The sequence below is a fragment of the Macrotis lagotis genome, chromosome X (genome assembly GCF_037893015.1).
Source record: "Macrotis lagotis isolate mMagLag1 chromosome X, bilby.v1.9.chrom.fasta, whole genome shotgun sequence".
In the NCBI taxonomy this organism is placed as follows: Eukaryota; Metazoa; Chordata; class Mammalia; order Peramelemorphia; family Peramelidae; genus Macrotis; species Macrotis lagotis.
In genome coordinates, this window is record NC_133666.1 from 53,774,071 (window position 1) to 53,792,176 (window position 18,106).

Sequence of the window (18,106 nt, forward strand, 5' to 3'; positions counted from 1 at the left end):
ATCCAACCTCAGACACTTAATAATTACCTGGCTGTGTGGCCTTGGGCAAGCCACTTAACCCCATTGCCTTGCAAAAAACTAAAGAAAAAAAGATAAAATAAAGAGACTCCAAGGACAATTAAGTCAAGTTTCTTGTTGGCCACTTGTTTTCTTTGTGTGTTGCTTCCCCCTCACTTTCACTAATTCTTTAGTTTCACTACTGTGAAACATAGTGTGAAGTTATCTATCCTCCAAATGAAAAGAAGATGAGGTTGGCATATCAATGTCAAATGCCAGCCATTTTTATGTTTTTTTTGATTTCATTACTCAAATCACTCATACCAGCACAACATGGGTCATGCTGTAAAATCAAGGATAGTGACTACTTAGCTTAGCTAATGGCATGAATTATGGATTATTGAAGAATAAGCCTAAAGTGAAATACAGGACATATTCAGAGTAGCATTTGTGTCATTATAGTTGATCCATCTGGAGAAAGTCTCAAATTGTTTGGCTTATAGTGGTTCCGGAGAAAAACTGAGCCATTTGGAAATGACAGAATTGCCAGAAAAAATGATAAAAAAGCTTTTTCTTTCCTTTTTTGTTTTTTTTTTTTATTTTTCCCCTATTGTTATCTAAAGATGCCATCATCACTGAAACAGATGCTGACAGAGTTCTGCTAAGGATAACATAAGGCATGGTAGTTCTTTACTGTCTCCTACACTGTTGCTCCTTTGGAGTTCCAATGTAACAGATTCTATTTTTGATAATATCCTCTTTGGCATCCTTAAGGAATGGTACTTATTATGACTTAAATCCATTGCCTTCTCACTTTTATTGGTTATTACAATTCCTAATTGGTTTTAATTAGGGGCATAAAGGGACAGCTAGGTGGCCTAGAGTCAGGAAGATTTCATCTTGCTGAGTTCAAATCTGACCTCAAAAACTTACTAGCTATGTGACGCTAGGCAAGTTCCTTCATTCTGTTTGCCTTAGTTTCCTCATCTGTAAAATGAGCTGGAGAAGGAAATGATAAACCACTCCAAGTATCTTTACCAAGAAAACAACAAATGTCATCATGAAGAGTGGGACATGACTGAAAATGAATAAACAGAAGGGAAATAAACTGATGAACACTTATTTTTAAAAACAATAGAGAATGTTTTCCTTTTTTGTTCTTCTAGTTGGCCTCCTGGAGAGAAGATGTTGACATAGGAGAAACTAAAATATGATAATAATTTCAAATAATGCAATGACTTAATAGAATGATTTGATTTAAAAAAGTCTCAGTCAGTTTTAGCTCAAGAAACATCTGACAAGTAATTGTATCTATCTGAAGAAATAGTATTACTTTGAGTTTGAGTTGCCTTGTGGTGGCTTCTTTCCTCTCTGCTTTCAACAGCAAAATCTGCCTTTATAGACCTGTCTACAAACAAGTCAGTATCAGGACAGGGGGTGGTAGTGAGGAGGGAAGGATAGACTGGCTCTTGCCTCAGACATTTTCATTTATTTATGGAATAGTATATTTAAGGATGCTTGGACACATCTCACACCCGAAACCTTTATACAACAGGAGGGACGTCAGGGCTGGAGGAGGGAGCACATGGGGGAGAAAATCAGCATCTTTTATTGAATGAGATAATTCCTAGAAGCGACCGAGAGCACTTTCTGTACTTGGAAGGTTCAAGTACTTCATTTCCCAAATAAAGCCATACTTAGGTCATTTTTCACTAGTGAATACTTCAAAAGAGAACATTCATATGATCATCTTGTAAGGTAAGCTAAAGTGTTCCAAATAACACTAGTTTTCTGTCACACTAGGAGACAAATTGTCCAGTTTTATTAGTATTTATAATATAGAATCAAAGATTATAGAACTGAAAGAGACATTAAAGATTCTTACTCCCAGCCCCACGTTTTACAGGTGTGGACCCTGATGCCAATTGTGTAATGGAAAATGCATTGAGCTGAGAATCTAGGTGTATGGATTCTAGCTTGGGCTATATACCATTAACAACCACCATGACCCTGGATGAGCTACTTCTACCCCTTAAATATCTATTTTCTCCTCTGTAAATAGAGAGTTGTCAGAAGACTGATAATAAAGCATGCCTCTTGCCTTTTGGCAAAGAAATGATGGACTAGAGGTACAGAATGAGACATATATTTTCAGATACAGCCAGGGTTCTGATTTGTTGAATTTCACTATATGTATTTGTTACAAGGGAGAAGGACTTAGTAGGAAACAATGGAGATGCAAAAAAAGGAAGAGAAAGGAGGTTAGAAAGGAAGAAAATATTACTGATAAAGCCAAAACAAAAGAAGAAGACAAAAAAGAGGCCACAGAGTAATTTTGCTTTCAGAATATTAAATTTAATATAAACTTTTATAAAATACTAATTTAACCAAAGTTTGCATCTCACATATAATCTTCTTTTTGTTTACTCTTATATATATATATATATATATATATATATATATATATAGTAACTCTATATGTAGTAATTTTATGTCTACTAATTATTAAGTCCATAAAAATGAGAAAAAAATTGAAAAAAATAAAGAAATTGGAATAGATGATCTCTAGAGTGCCTTCTGGCTCAAAAATTCTATGAGTCTGCCTAAAGAAAATGATCAACTTATACATATATTTATAATTTTCCATAGTAAGTATTTTTATTTAACTGAATCTTGCCTAAATAGTTAAAAAGCAGTGATATTTGATACTGATATGAATATAGATGCTATCAACTCTACTGTCCTTAAATAATTAAAAACTCTGATTATTTTCCAGCTATATTTTTTGCCTAAAGCAAACTTGAGATTGAATCTTTCTTATATTGTGCAAACGTCCAATAATTAGTTTTATGTGATCAACAACAAATATTAAATGAGCTCTTGCTCTGCACAAAACTCTTTGAACAATGCTGGCTATCCAAAGACATATGAGAGATGGCACTTTCCTTCAAAGTTCTGAATAGTTCTAAATAAGCCATTATTTAGATTTATTTTCTTTTTCCTTTTGCTCCACTAACTTGAGATACTGACTTTTCCAAATCAACTGTTACATATTGTTTCAAGTTGGATATTAGAATTAATTTTGCTTTTAAAAATCCATGCTGTCGGAATTTCCCTTAGGTACTTTGCTATAATTCCATCTAATTTAAAGAAATGACAGCTTTATCCCTGAAGAGAAAGGAAAAAAAGGAAGGCATAAAGACAAATCTCCCACCTGAAGTGCTTTGGAAATGAAGCCATTGTAAATAAATGTTTGCAGCTAGGATAAAATGCAAAAGTAGATTGATCTATATTGCTAGAGCTAGTTATGCTCAGCCTCTGCGCATCCAATTGTACCTGCCCACTAGAGGACAAAGGGGCTGAAGAAATTAGAATCCAGTGAAGGTTGTACACTTACTGACATAATTTTTGTGCTTTATGCACATAATTCAGTCTATTTTTTTTCTGTCTCTTTGTCTGAAAGAATGCATCTGGCATCCAATGAGCAAGTCAAATAGTCTCTTTCCCTAATCTTTTTTGGATTGTATCCCATGTTGTAGTAAAGCTAGTGAAATTAAGTCTAACAGGCAAGTTTGTTGGGAAAGAAAAAGAACACAAAATTAAATGAATAAAGAAACTTGAGTTGCCAGTTAATCCTCCTTTAAGTATTTATGGCTTCAATGTCATTGCTCATACATCTTTTTGTTATTCTTTTTTTTCTTTATCCTAGTGCAAAAGTTTGACTGGAATCTGTGAGACTATAATTTCTCTGTCTTCTGAAACTCTGACACCTAGCTCTGCACACTTAGAAATTGTCTACATCAACAATATGGCAGCCAGAAAGGGACTGGTAAGTCAATTTGCAAAGTATGGAAATAGACATGCTTTGGAACGGACATGGAAGTGGGCTCTTTCTTTTTCTTCTTATTTTAAGGTATAACATAACGGTAAGTTAACATTAAAAGGATACTGAACTCTGAATACTTATAATAAGCTGTGAACTGGTTCAACCATTCTGGAAAGTAATTTGGAACTTTGGCCCCAAAGTGATTAAACTCTGTATACCATTTATCCCAGTGATATCATTACTACGTCTGTGCCCTAAAGAGATCAAAGAAAAAGAAAAAAAATGATCCATATGTACAATATAAATTATAGCAACTCTTTTGTGATGGTAAACATGGAAACAGATTGGTACCCATCAGTTGAGTAATGGCTAAAAAAATTATGGTATATGAATGCAATGAAATATAGTTGTGCTATAAGAAATGATGAAGGAGATCGTTTTAGGGAACACTTACTAACTGATATGGAATGAAGTATACAGAAATAGGAGAACAATTTATGCAATGGCAATGATATTATAAAGACAGACAACTTTGAAAACTTTGGGAACTCTAAACAACCCAATGACGAACCACAATTCCCAATTCATTAGAAAATGTGATACACTGGTTAACTTCCATATAGAGAGAGTTAGGGTCAGTTAACCCAAACTCAGAATGCAGATTGAGGCTTTTTTTTGGACATGGCCATTATATACATGTATCTTTCTTGACTATACATGTTTGCAATAGGTTTTGTTTTTCTTACTTTTTCAATGGGAGAGAATTCAGACATGAAAATAAAACAAATAAAAAGAATTTAAAAAAATAATAGCCAATTTTGGTCCTAAGAAACAAATAAAAACAGATACTTTCCTTTTCTTATCAGAGTAGCAGAGGATTGCAGGGCTTAATGATTGTTTGTGTTATTAGATGTGATCATTGAATCAGTTGTTTTTGCTTAACTATTTTTCTTCAGTACACGACAGATTTTAATTTTGGTGTGAATTGGTTTGGAGTAGGTGATATTGTATCCTGCAATGACCGTGACCATCAGTGACCATAGATGATCTGTAATGTCCCTTCCTATAGTCAACATAAAGGCTAGTCATAGTATATTGCTTATTAATTTCTTGATGTGTTTTCTTAGAATCACTTTCTTTCATTGCTCTAGTCTCCTATTGTCATATATACACATATAATGGAAATAATAAAGTCATATGCCATGTTTAATTGCAGTGTAATGGTGCCTTGCACTGCAAAGGTTAGAACTTTTTATAGCAACTGTTTGGGTTAATATTGTTAATGGTGTGCAGAAATGGATAAGCCCTTTAAAGACTTGTCAATTTATGGCTAAATTGTGTGAATGGTATTATTAAACTCTAAACTGCATGCCAAAATGATATTATAATATGCAGTTAATATGTCTTTTAAAGACAGTATATGATAAGGATCCCAAGTTGATTTCAGTTTTAGAGATTTGGGCAAAAATTCTACCAGTAGAAAATCAAATCTATAAAGCTAGTGCTGACTGGAAAAGAAGCAATATCTGAGACTTCTTTCTGTTCCAAAGTTATTTTGCTTTATTGGTTTGAGAAATGCAGCATGGTGAAGAAGTGGAATTTTTATATGGAATTGGAGGAGATTTGGATTCTATTGCATTTCCTAGCTGAGTGATCCTGAGAACTCTGTGCTTCAATGTCCTCATCCATTACAAGGAGATACTAATAGGTTATCTAGCTTGCAAGGTTACTGTGAGCAAAGTGCTTTATAAACCTTTGAGTGCCACATAATTGCCCCATAGTAGAGAAAGAACTCCAGTAGGAAAGTTTTCTAATAATCAGTTACATAGAAGAAAAGAAAGATAAGTGCTTGAGAGGATAACTCTGTCAAAGAAAGCATTAACCACTTCCTACAGTAACCAATTGAGTGTCATCCATTGGTTGATGAGTTAAGGGAATGTCCACCCCAAGCATGTGAAGCCTTCCCTGGCAGAATAGGCAAATGTGAACAATTTGTTCCAATGAACGATGAAGGCAATAGGAGACACTGTGGAGACCTTAAAGCTGGGGCAGACACTGAAGATATCAAGGTCATCCACTACATCCTAAGACATCATCAGTCATCTTGACTTTTGTCTTGCCACTGCATTTTATGACTCGAGAAGAGAGAGTGAGGTCGACAGTTTCGTGCAACTCTGTCTCATTTTAAATCCAGTTTACATGTGAGTCAAAAGACATCACCCATACCATTTTAGTCTTTCATTATTTTATTATTTTACTATGCTACAACTTTACTATTTTATCTACCTTGAAGTTCTGTGGCAATGGTCTAGTGACAAATCAACAATTAAAGATACCCTGGGTGCTGTAATCACAACCCTGAACACAGGTGGCCCAGGCTGTTTTTTTACTGGCTTGGGGCAGCAGTGGGATTCAGCAATCCCTTGTGTGACTGAGCAGACATTGTAATAAGACCCACACTCCTTACCTCCTGGCACAGGGAAAGGGCTAGAAAAGATGCCTTAAAAATTGTCTGCTTCACCTGACCCTGGTCTGCTTACCATAGCAGACAAGTATCCCACCCTCAGGTCAAAATACATGTACATAAACTTTTGCAAAGATAATTCTACTCCCCATTGGTACATGGAATGTACACACATTTATGGACACCAGGAAATCCATTGATCTGAAAGATGAACAGGTCTTATTTTAAGAGAACTCAGCAGGTATTATATCCAAATAATGGCCCTGAGTAAAACAAGGCTGTCAGATGAAGACCAGCTTACTGAAGTTGGAGTTGGATACAAGGTATTCTGAACTGGCTGTTGTGAGAAGGAGCACTGTGAAACTTGGCATAAGTTTCATAATAAAATCTAATCTAGTCAACAAACTTGTATGCTTCCCAAAAGGAGTGAATGGAAAGTTCATAGCAATGTGATTGCCACTTGCAGCAAAGTGCCATGCTACCATCATCAATGGATATTCTACTACCTTGATGAACCCTGATGAGGTCAAAGAAAATTTTTATGAAAACCTAAAGACCTTCATCTTCATTATGCCAAAAGAAAGAAAATTTGTTATTCTGGGCGATTTCAATGCCAAAATAGGCTCAGATTATCAGATATGGCAGGGAGTACTTGGAATCAGGAACACCAATGGTCACTTATAACTGAAGACTCGTGTCTCATGACCTCATCACCAATATAGTCTTCCATTTACCTAAATGCAACAAAACTTCACATATGCAACCTTGCAGAAAGCACAGGTATTTAATTTGTTACATCATTAAAGGAAAAAAGATAGGATGTAAGAGTGACAAAGGCATTGTGTGGTACAGAGTGCTGGACTAATTGTAGACTTATCCTTTCCAAGCTAAATATTTGCATTCAACAAAAGTAGCAGTTCCATGATCAGACTACTATCAGAAAACTCAGCTTCAATAGATTGGAATAACTCTCCCTGCATTAACAATTTGTTGCTGACTTGGAGGGAAAGAAGAAACAAGACAAGATTGGCAACAGTAAAGCAGAAAAGGAGTGGACAGCTTTCCAGGATTTAATGTACAGTTCTATGTTTGCTCATCTGATCCAGAACACTCACAAACATCAGGCTTGATTTGATGAAAAATGAGAACTCTACCAGCTTTTCAGCAGAACATCTCTAAGAAGACAACTTTTAACTCCGTCAAAAGTAAATTATAGGAAGCAAAGTTTAGAAAGATGCAGAATTATTGGCTCAGTAAGAAGGCAGATGAGATAAAGTTTTATGCTGATAGTAAAAATCCAAAACACTTCTGTGATTCCCTGAAGGCTATTTATTGGTCAAGGACCTTTGGGTAGGCCTCCAAAAAAGAGTGAATGAAAAGTTCATGACAATGTGATTGTCACTTGCAGCAAAGTGCCATGCTACCATCATCAATGTTTATTCTACCACCTTGATGAACCCTGATGAGGTCAAAGAAAAATTTTATGAAGATCTAAAGACCCTCATCATCAATGTATGAAAAGAAGGCATCTCAAAAGAAGGGTATCTCAACTACTCATTGTTGATGGAGCCATAATGATCAGTGATAAAGCCATGATTCTGGAGAGATTAAACACTTCCATAGTGTTCTCAACAGATCATCATCAACCAATGCTGAAGTCAATGACTGTATACCTCTGTTGAAGTCAATCCTTCTCTAACTGAAGAAGTTTGAAATACCATTAGACTCCTCTTATGTGTCAAAATACTTGGTGCTGATCCTAATCCAGCAGAGATCGACAAGGCAAGGGGTCTAACTGCTCATACAAAAGCTGACTGAGATATTCTTTGGTTATATGGCAAGAAGAGGTTATACTCCAAAAAATCAAGGATGCCTCCATTGTCCATCTCTATAAAGGAAAAGGAAATAGGTTATCATGTGACAATCCCTGAGGTGGTGGGGAGGAGAAGTTCTCTCAGTCATTCAAGCAAGATTCTTACCATAATCCTCTTTAATTAACTGATCCTTAAGATGGAAGATGGTCATCTACCTAAGAGTCCGTATGGCTTCAGAAAGAGCCAAGGAAGGGTAGACATGGTCTTTGCTTCCCAACAACTTCAGGGAAAATTTCAGGAGCAGAACTGTACACAATGTACATTGATCTGACCAAAACCTTTAATAGTGTCAGTTGTGAGGATGGAAGAGCATGGTAAAATTTAGTTGTCTGGAGAATCTTAAAAGTATCATACATGTTTCATAATGGCATGTTTGCACAGGTTCTGGATAATGGATCATGCTCTCACATTTTCTCAGTCACCAAGGAAGCGAAGCAGGACTGTATCAGATCCTTTCAATGAAGATGAAAACAGCATTATGTCAGCTGTAATACTGACAGTAAATTAATTTCAAGTTAAATAACTTGAAAAGGCTACAAAGTAATACTAAAGTTGAATACAAGTTGGTGCATGATTTTTCATTTACAGATGTAATCAATGAAGCTGAAATACAACAGAGCATGGATCAATCCTCTGCTGTTTGTACTAATTTTGCCCCAATAGTTAACACCAAGAAAACAGATTTTCCACCAGCCAGCACCACAGTGTCCATATGTAGGCAGATTCATTGGTTACTGCAAATGAAAAATTTTGAATACTGTGGAAAAGTTCATTTACCTTGGCATCCCTTTCCAGGAATATCCACATAGTTGATGAAGTTGGCACATACATTATCAGAGCTAGCTCAGCATTTTGGAGGATCCAAAAGAAAGTATGTGAGACAAGAGGTATTAGACTGCCTATGAGTCTGAAGGTCTACAGAGAGGTTGTGCTGACCTCATTGTTCTATACCTTTGAAACCTGAACATTCTACCAGTGTTACGCTAGAAAATTGAACTGCTTCTGTCTGAATTGTCTTAAGAAGATTGTGGAGATCACCTGGTAAGATAAGATACCAGACACTGAAGTCCTTTCTTGAGCTGAATTTCCAAGCATTCAAATCTGACTGCAAACAGTGCAATTCCAATGTGCTGGCCACATTGTTCTAATACCAAACATACACTTGCCTAAAAAACTATTTTATGGAGAACTCAGAAGGACCCGCACTCACACAGAAGTCAGAAGAAATGGTATAAGAACACTTTCAAGGTCTCATTGAAGAAATTTGGAAAAGATTGTGAGACCTGGGAGAAAGCACAAGCTCATCCAGCATGATGTGTCCTCATCAAAAGAGGTGCTATGCTATATGATCAAAGCAGAATAAAAGTAGCTCAAGAGAAATGTTAGAAGTGCAAATTTAGAGATATTTCCATTTCAAATGTTCATATGGACTATTTGTGCCTGACATACAGTAGAAGCTTGACTTCCAAGCTTGTCTGATCAACCACAGTAAAACACACTGTAAATTGATCCTGACATAATGATGTCATTTGGGTCTGAGAATGAATAATAACAATAGACCTAGTGGTTCATTTTGTAATATTAGGAAGAAAGCATGGTGAAGTGGAAAGATCCCTGAAAACAGTGTCAAAAATCTCAGATTCCAATATCTGTACTGCTAGTTACTGGTTGTGTGACTTTGGGCAAGTTGCAGTACATCCCCCATCTATAAAATGATGAATTTAGACTAACGGTCTAAATCTAGTGGTCTAGTAGTTTAGGTCTCTGAGCTTTAACAACCTGTCAGTCTGGAATATTATCAGTTCTGGAGAGGATCAGTAAGTCACTTATCTTCTCTGTAATTGATACTGCTTCCAGAATTTTGGCTATGGCTCATACTACACTAATCATTCTATTTAGAATGCTTCAGGTGGCCCAACATCATTCAGGGATATATCTCCAATAGTAGGAGTCACTTTCCAGCAGAGACCGCCACATTGACATCATCTCTAACAACACCTTCTAGCTATGAGCAACTAGGACTAACTCACATGTGGTGGTAATGTAATATAATGGTCTCCACAATCATGGTGTGGTTTCTCAAATAGATCTGGTATGCTCAGGTTCTTTTTAAGGTTAAATCTTCTAAAATCAGCTGCTGGTGAAGTAAATATTTTGTTCTTGGTAACCCTTAAAAATACTTTTGAATATTTATAAGTGATAGGGATAGTGACGGTGATGGTGATGGTGAAGATGGTAGTGATAGTGATAGTGATAGTGATAGTGATAGTGATAGTGATAGTGATAGTGATAGAGAAGCTAATGGTGAAAATCTATTCTGAGAAATTATACCTATTTTAGGCCATTTTGTGATTATCTGGTTGACTAATCCAGAACATCAAATGACAGAAAAACATTTATTGTTAGCTCTGATATGCAACATTACAATAATTTGGTAATGGATTTACATATAAAAGTAATGTTTGGTTTAGGCAAATATTAACATTTTTATTTCTAATATCACCATTTGAATGAGGGTGGAGTTAAAAAGGTCCAGCCCCAGATGGATTTCAGTTAATAATAGTCTTAAGCCTTTTCTGTGTTAGCTAGGTAATCAAGAAACAGTCATAATGGTCAGAACCAGTGAGTAGTTTACTTTGCATTTTTTGCAATAGCTAAAAATTCAATATTGTGACTCATGGAGTTTTCTATTTTAAAGCAAATGAATATTGGATTATTTCAAAGAGTAAGGAAATTTAAAAGAAAATTGCAACTTAAAAAAATATGAAGTACTATATGGCCACCGGCTATTAAGTATTTATCAATATCTTTAGCTCTCTATTATATCTATCTCTCTATTTATTTATCTATCTATCTCTTTGTGAGTGATTTCACTGAAAGATACAAAGGAAAGTGATAGTATCATAGTACATGGAGGAGACTATTGGACTTGGAGTCAGAAGATTAGATTTTAGTTCTGGTTTAAGCTATATAAACTTGGGTGAGTGACTTAAACTGTCTAACACCAGCGTCCTCATCTTGAAAGGGAACGAGAGTGTGTATACTTTCCGGATCAGCATGTTGTATCTAATATATTAAAAGGCTTAGAGATTGGGACTGCAGCTGTGATTTCATTGCTCTAAGAAGTCCCAGCTGAAGATTTTCCCTTTTCTATTATAGCTTAGCACCTTCTCTGCAACTTGGATCCTCAGAAAGTTGTCTAGCCCTGTGGTGTCAAACTCAAAAAGAAATGGGGGCCACTAGGTATCTCTGTGGGGCATTATATTGACTTAGGAAATCATCCCCTTATATTTTTCTTCTTTATTAATACATCAAGACTTTAAAATCAGATAGAAACTACATTTTCATCTAGTTTGGGTCACACTAGGGAGTATTAGAGTGTATGTGCAGCCTACTGGCCTTAACACCTCTTGTCAGAGCAATGTGAGCTTAAATCACAGTGCCAGCCATATGTTTCAGGTGCTACCTGAATCTAAATCTTCCTGGCTTGGAGGCCAGCTTTTCTATCCTCTAGACCACACTAACTTCCCTCCAAGCATTATATAAGTATAAGCTTTTTGGTATCATTGTTAGAAACTAGGGTTCAATGAATATTTATTTGAAAATGAAAAAAAAAAAGTGTCTCTCCGGTGAATAACAACCTGTCCCCAAATTGCCTCACGACTTGGCATTTCATTCTCTGTTCAGGAAGAGAGGCTTGGTCTCATGTGGTTGATGTTTTGTCTGTCTACCCATGGCATGGCTCTGGAAAGGAATCAAGTAATTATCCAAGGTACTGAACTTGCTGTGTGTTCTTCTTGTACCTTCCTGCTGCAACCTTCAAAACAATGATCCTGAGAAGCTCCCCATAGCAGCTAGCCCAGGTGGGGCAGATGTGCCTGACTCCCTGTGATTTGTGTGAAATTGGCCATCTCAGGAAACTGCTTTTACAATTGCTCACACTTAAGGTGGTATGTTCTTTCTCTTGAGACTGACACCCTCAAAGCCTATCCAGGTCAGTTTTATTTGATTTTGCTCCAAACACACCCTATAGTTACTTCTGTGAAAATCTGGCTATATGTGGTACCACATTAGTGGAAATAGAGCTATCTATTCTGTTGACTTGTAGAGATGGCTGAGGTGGGTAGGAAGGGGGATAGTTCTAATTTTGTGATACTGAACTGACTCAACTAGATATTCAGGATAACTCTTGACCGAGACAAGCCAGCCAGTTTAATTCAGCAGTTCTAATTCAAAAATAGTTGAATTTCCATCCCCTGGGATTAACTGTTCAGAAATGACCCTGATCAGAAACAGAAGCACTTAAGCAGCTGAGCCTCAAACAGACGTTCTCTTTGGCTGAAAACATGTAATTTTCCATGAAATCAACTTTCAACAGATGCTTTAGAAATCCTGACTTTGGCAGGGTTGCCACAGACCAGCCTTGGGATGGAGGCCATGGGGTGGGGGTGTTCTCTCCTCAGGGGCTGATACAAACTACCAGTAAGGGAGTGTAAAAAAGTCAGAGTGTGGAATACAGTTAGAGAGGAAAGGAAATGAAGGCACCTTTTGTAGCAACCTTCTCTGGGAGTTTACCCTTGAAAGGCAAAAAATCTGGGATGATAGTGGAGATGGAAGGGGTAGTTGAGGATTTTTTGAGGGTAGGGAGACAAGAAAATGTTTGTAGGCAATAGGGAAGCAGTCACTAGATGGGCAGATAGTGAAGAAAAGTGAGGGAATGGCTGTGATAGAGGAAGGAGAAGGAAGGAAATGAGAGTGATTGGCCTTGGCAAAGGGAAGCAACACATCCTCATGTGGGACAGGGATGAATGTATGTGGAGATACTAGAAAAAGACATTGAGCTGGTATGAGATGAGAAGGAAAGAAGAAGAGAGGACTCTGGGGGAGATGACCTCATTAAAATAGGAAGCAGGGTTCTGAAATGAGAAGATGGAAAGAGATGGGGAGCCACAGGAGGATTGAAGAGAAAAGAAAAGATGTGGAAGACTTGGTGAAGTAATTGAGAAAAGGAGCATTTTTTAAGCTCCTCTATTATGTGAAACTACTGTGATAAACAAGGAAAGAGGGAAGAAAACAAACATTTACATATATGTGAAATAAATACAAATGAATTCAAAATAAATGAATATAAGAGAATTAATGGGGAAGGGGAATAATAATTATGGAGATCAGGAAAGGCTTCACATAGAAGGTGATGCTTGAGTTAAATCTGAAAGGAAGTGAGGGTTTTAGAGGCCAGAGGTGAGGAGGGAAATACAGAGGACAAAGGCACAGAGATGATGGATGGGCCATTTTTACTCATTTGAAAATTAATCTCTATCATAGTGTCTTGCAAATAGTAAGTGCTCAATAAATTTTTATTAAAATCATAGATTTTATAGGAAAAGACCTTAGAGACTATCTAGTCTAATCTACTCATTACACAAATGAAGAAGCTGATGCCCAGAGAAATGGAATAATTTGCCTCAACCCCCAGAGTCAGGATTTAGGCTTAAGTCCTCTCATTCTAGGTTCCTGAATTCAAATCCAGCCTCAAATACTTTCCTCCTACTCCAAAAATGACTTTTTCTCCAAGTTCCTAAAATTTTTTTATCTTTTTTTGATCTTGTCTGAATTGGTGGCCCATCAAATTAACATCATCTCTAAAAGACTTTCAAAGATTAGGACCACCTAAATCCAAAGCACTATTGGAGGAGGGGAATGGGAGGGCTAAGGGTAGATAATTCATATTATAACTAATTACCATATTTTTTGAATTTCAAAACTAAGAGTTAAAATATATTTTAAATTAATTAAAGAATAGAATTTTAAAGCCGTGTGTGTGTGTGTGTGTGTGTGTGTGTGTGTGTGTGTGTGTGTTTGTGTGTGTGTGTGTGTGTGTAAGTTCTGGTGCCTTGGGGGAAAGTTATTATGACTTTTTTAGTCCAAAGATGTTTTATAACTATTGACTAAATATGAAACCTCGCTCATATACCACAATTCATTTTCATAGAAATTCTTTCTTTTGAGGATTTACCACAGTAATGATTGTTCTCATAGCTTTAAGGCAACCTACACACATCATTACCCAGCTATCAAAGACTTAAAGCACAATTAGGTGACCCATGAAGTAGCAATTGCACCAGTGTTGCTGGACCAAGTTATTGCAAAAGTAAAAAATCGAGTCTGTTGGAAAGATAGCTTTGCGTTTGTTTAAATTAATAAGTATCTGACTTTTTCCCTGTTTGGAATTGTCTAAATCAATCTCTGTCATTGTAATGGATTTCCTGCTTCTTGTGAGTTCAGTGACAGTTTGTGCAACACCAAATGTTGATAGAAACTATTAGGTTTGTTGTTCAAGATGACCCATCAGATCTATGGAAAAGGGAACAGTTTATGACCAAAGAAGAGATAGAGAACATTTAAAAAAATAAACTGGATAATTTTGATTACATTAAATTATAAAGGTTTTGTGCAAACAAAACCGCTGTAACCAAGATTAAAAGGAATGTAGTAAATTGGGAAACAATTTTTATAACTAATGTTTCTGACAAAGAACTCATTTCTAAATATATAGAAAACTGAGTCAAATTTATTTTAAAAAAAAAAAGTCATACCCCAATTGAATAATGGTCAAAGGAAAGAAAAAGCAATTCTTAGACAAAAAAAAAATCAAAGCTATCTATAGTCATATGGAAAATTGCTCTAAATCATTGTTGATTAGAGAAATGCAAATTAAAACATCTCTAAGGTACCACCTCACACTTCTCAGACTGGCCAATATGATTAGAAAGGAAAATGATCAATGTTTGAGGAGACTTGAGAAAACTGGGACACTGATGCATTCTGGTGGAGTTGTGAAGTGATCTAACCTTTCTGGACAGCAATTTGGAATTATGCTCAAAGGGCAATAAAAATGTGCGTCCCTTTAATCCAGCAATACCACTACTGGGTCTGTATCCTAAAGAGATCTTGCAAAAGGCTAAAAATACCACATGTCCAAAAATATTCATAGCAGCTCTTTTGTGTGGAAAAAAATTGGAAATTAAGAAGATACGCAAGAATTGGGGAATGGCTGAATAAATTGTGGTATATAAATATGATAGAACACTGTTGTTCTATAAGAAATAATGAGGGATGGGATTTCAGAAAAATCTTGACTTTCATACATTGATGCTGAATGAGATGAGCAGAACCAGAAGAACATTATACATAGTAACAACAACATGGGGTGATCCTCAACCATGTTGGACTTGTTCATTTCAGCAGTATAATAATCAAAGACAATTTTTTTTTTAGATTTTTGCAAGGCAAACGGGGTTAAGTGGCTTGCCCAAGGCCACACAGCTAAGTAATTATTAAGTGTCTAAGAACGAATTTGAACCCAGGTACTCCTGACTCCAAGGCTGGTGCTTTATCCACTACCCCACCTAGCCGCCCCAGTCAAAGACAATTTTAAAAGACTTGTGAAATAAAATACCATCCATATCCACAAAAGGAACTGTGAAGTTTAAATGAATACCAAGGCTTATTTTCTCCAATTTTTAAAAGTTGTATTAGATATTATGTCATTTTTTTACTCTCTAATGTCTTCTTCTGTTTGGATCTGATTCTTCTCTCACAACATGATCAATATGGATCTATGTTTAGCGTAGTTATAAATGTAGAGCCTATATCAGATTGTTTATGTCAGAAGGAAGGGAGGAAGGAAGAAAAATGTAAAACTCAATACCTTGCCAAAATTATTGGTAAAAATTATCCTTGCATGTAGTTGAAAAAACAAGTAAGTAAAATATTTTTAAAAAATTAAAAAATTGGGGCAGCTAGGTGGCGCAGTGGATAGAGTACCAGCCCCGGAGGCAGGAGTACCTGAGTTCAAATCAGACCTCAGACACTTAATAATTACCTAGCTGTGTGGCCTTGGGCCAGCCACTTAATCCCATTTGCCTTGCAAAAACCTAAAAAAATAAAAAATAATAATAAAATTTAAAATTGTTCAAAATGCTAAATCTGAAAACTGTGTCCTTAACTATCTGGTTCTTAAGGAGATACTAATATTTGCTTTCAATCTCCCACTTTGAAATATGAGGATTCAGTATACAAAAGAAAGAGATTTTCTAATGTTTCATCATCAATATTTTATTCTCATCTTTTGTATAGGGATTAGAGAGAAATGTTCCAAAGATAACTAATATCCTGCTGCTATTATTGTACATTTAATGTTGTATAGATTATGGTAGATAAAATGTTTGCTTTTTTGGGTAATTGAAAAATGGTATTGATATATAAGCTCATCTTCTGGATGACTCAGATAGTATATGGGACAATAGAGATGACTCATTTTATTCTGTTCCCCTACAGTTTTACCTTCTGCTAGGTCTCTACATTTCATAAACTTTTCATTCCATGGAGTTTGGAGACTAAAAGTATTTGATATAGCAACATCTATTAAAATCTTATTCCTTAAATTTTAGGGTTTAATATTCCTTAATATCCTGGGCTGTTGTAGGCATCAATTATGTCCATAGTGATACACCAGTTCTATTAAAGCTGCTTAGATGGATTCTCAAATATATACATACATACATATACATATATATGTATGTATGTATTGGCATTACCTTGACTGCTCTATATAAAGAATATTGAGCAACCAATGTAATAGAAGAGCTGCATGATTGTGTCTAAGTATCTAGTTGATGTCCTCTTTTTGCCAATTTCTATCACTTCTTTCTATGATTTGCATTGACAAGTCTAGATTTCTTATGGATAAGCTATTGATAATCTGTTTGGAATGATCTGATCCTGCTATCAACAATCCTTCACATGGCTTTGTAGCTTATTCATTGCTTCTTTGTTGATGTATAGTTGAATTCCTTGGATTGTTGCCCACTTAGCTTTTTGGAGTCCCTGTCCTCATATAAACTACTTTCAGTCATATTTGACAAATTTAGTATTTGTACATTTCCTTAGTCTTTGCAATTGCTTTGTGAAATGAGATCCATCTGTTTCCCCAAAAATGTTCTGTAAATTCTTAATCTGCTTATATTATATTCTGAGTGCCAACAATCTTCATCATCCTCTAGAAAAGAAATGTCAGTGTTTCTATAGCTGGGGGCAAAGAACCCTATATTTCATTAATAGATTTTTGTTTGGACAGATATTAATTATTGTCCTTCTGTGTCAAAAATCTACATTAAGACTGATCCTGTAGCACTGTTAATTGAATGTCTGATTTAATGATGCCATTCAATCTGTAGGCATAAGTGAAAGCTATGTGATCATTTATGGGTCTTGTAGGGGATATTGCTGGTTATGTGTGAGTTGGACTTGTTATGTCTAAACTCCTTTGAGTTTTTTTTCACTTTTTTAGGGGTTTCAATGAATATTCTCCATATACTAGTCTTTTTCACTAATATGTCCATGTATGTCAAACAGTTGCATATGCAGGTAAATGTAATTAATCATAGGGAAAAACTTTCAGGTAGAGTTGCTAATATTCAGTAAGCGAGAAAACATTTTCTGAAAAAAAAATGTGGAGGATCTTGGAAAGTGAGGTTTACAACCAATTGTAAGTATATCATCATATACTTTTCTCATGTGAATATCTTTTCTATCAGTTCTCCTTAATTCTTGAAATAATAGAGTATATTTAAGACCTCTAAACTAATATTTCATAAGGAGAAAATCACACATAGAGATGTTCACAAATAGTCACAATTGAGGCCAGTAGTATAACTGATTTCCTTGCAGTAAACTGGTATATTGAAATATATTTCTCTGATTGTATTTTTCAATACAAGTTCCTTTAAAAAAAGATTTTGGAATTCTATTCCAAATATAGCCTAGAAATTGTTCTACTTCTTTCTACTTGTAAACTTTAAAATGCACAATAATTCTCCAAGAAGTCCAGGGGCATATTCTCCTTTCAAAACTGTTTCTCTAAGTATCAGAGTCTTCTCACAC

The 18,106-nt window shown here is 35.7% G+C and overlaps 1 protein-coding gene across 1 annotated transcript in view; it reads left to right on the forward strand.

Moving 5' to 3' along the window:
• The window catches only part of LOC141498669 (connector enhancer of kinase suppressor of ras 2-like), a 392,492-nt gene that overhangs the window by 116,818 nt on the left and 257,568 nt on the right, over positions 1–18,106 (forward strand). The window contains exon 6 of the mRNA XM_074201839.1: positions 3,707–3,826. Within this exon, the coding sequence (XP_074057940.1) occupies positions 3,707–3,826 (120 nt within the window). The remainder of the gene's footprint in view (positions 1–3,706; positions 3,827–18,106) is intronic.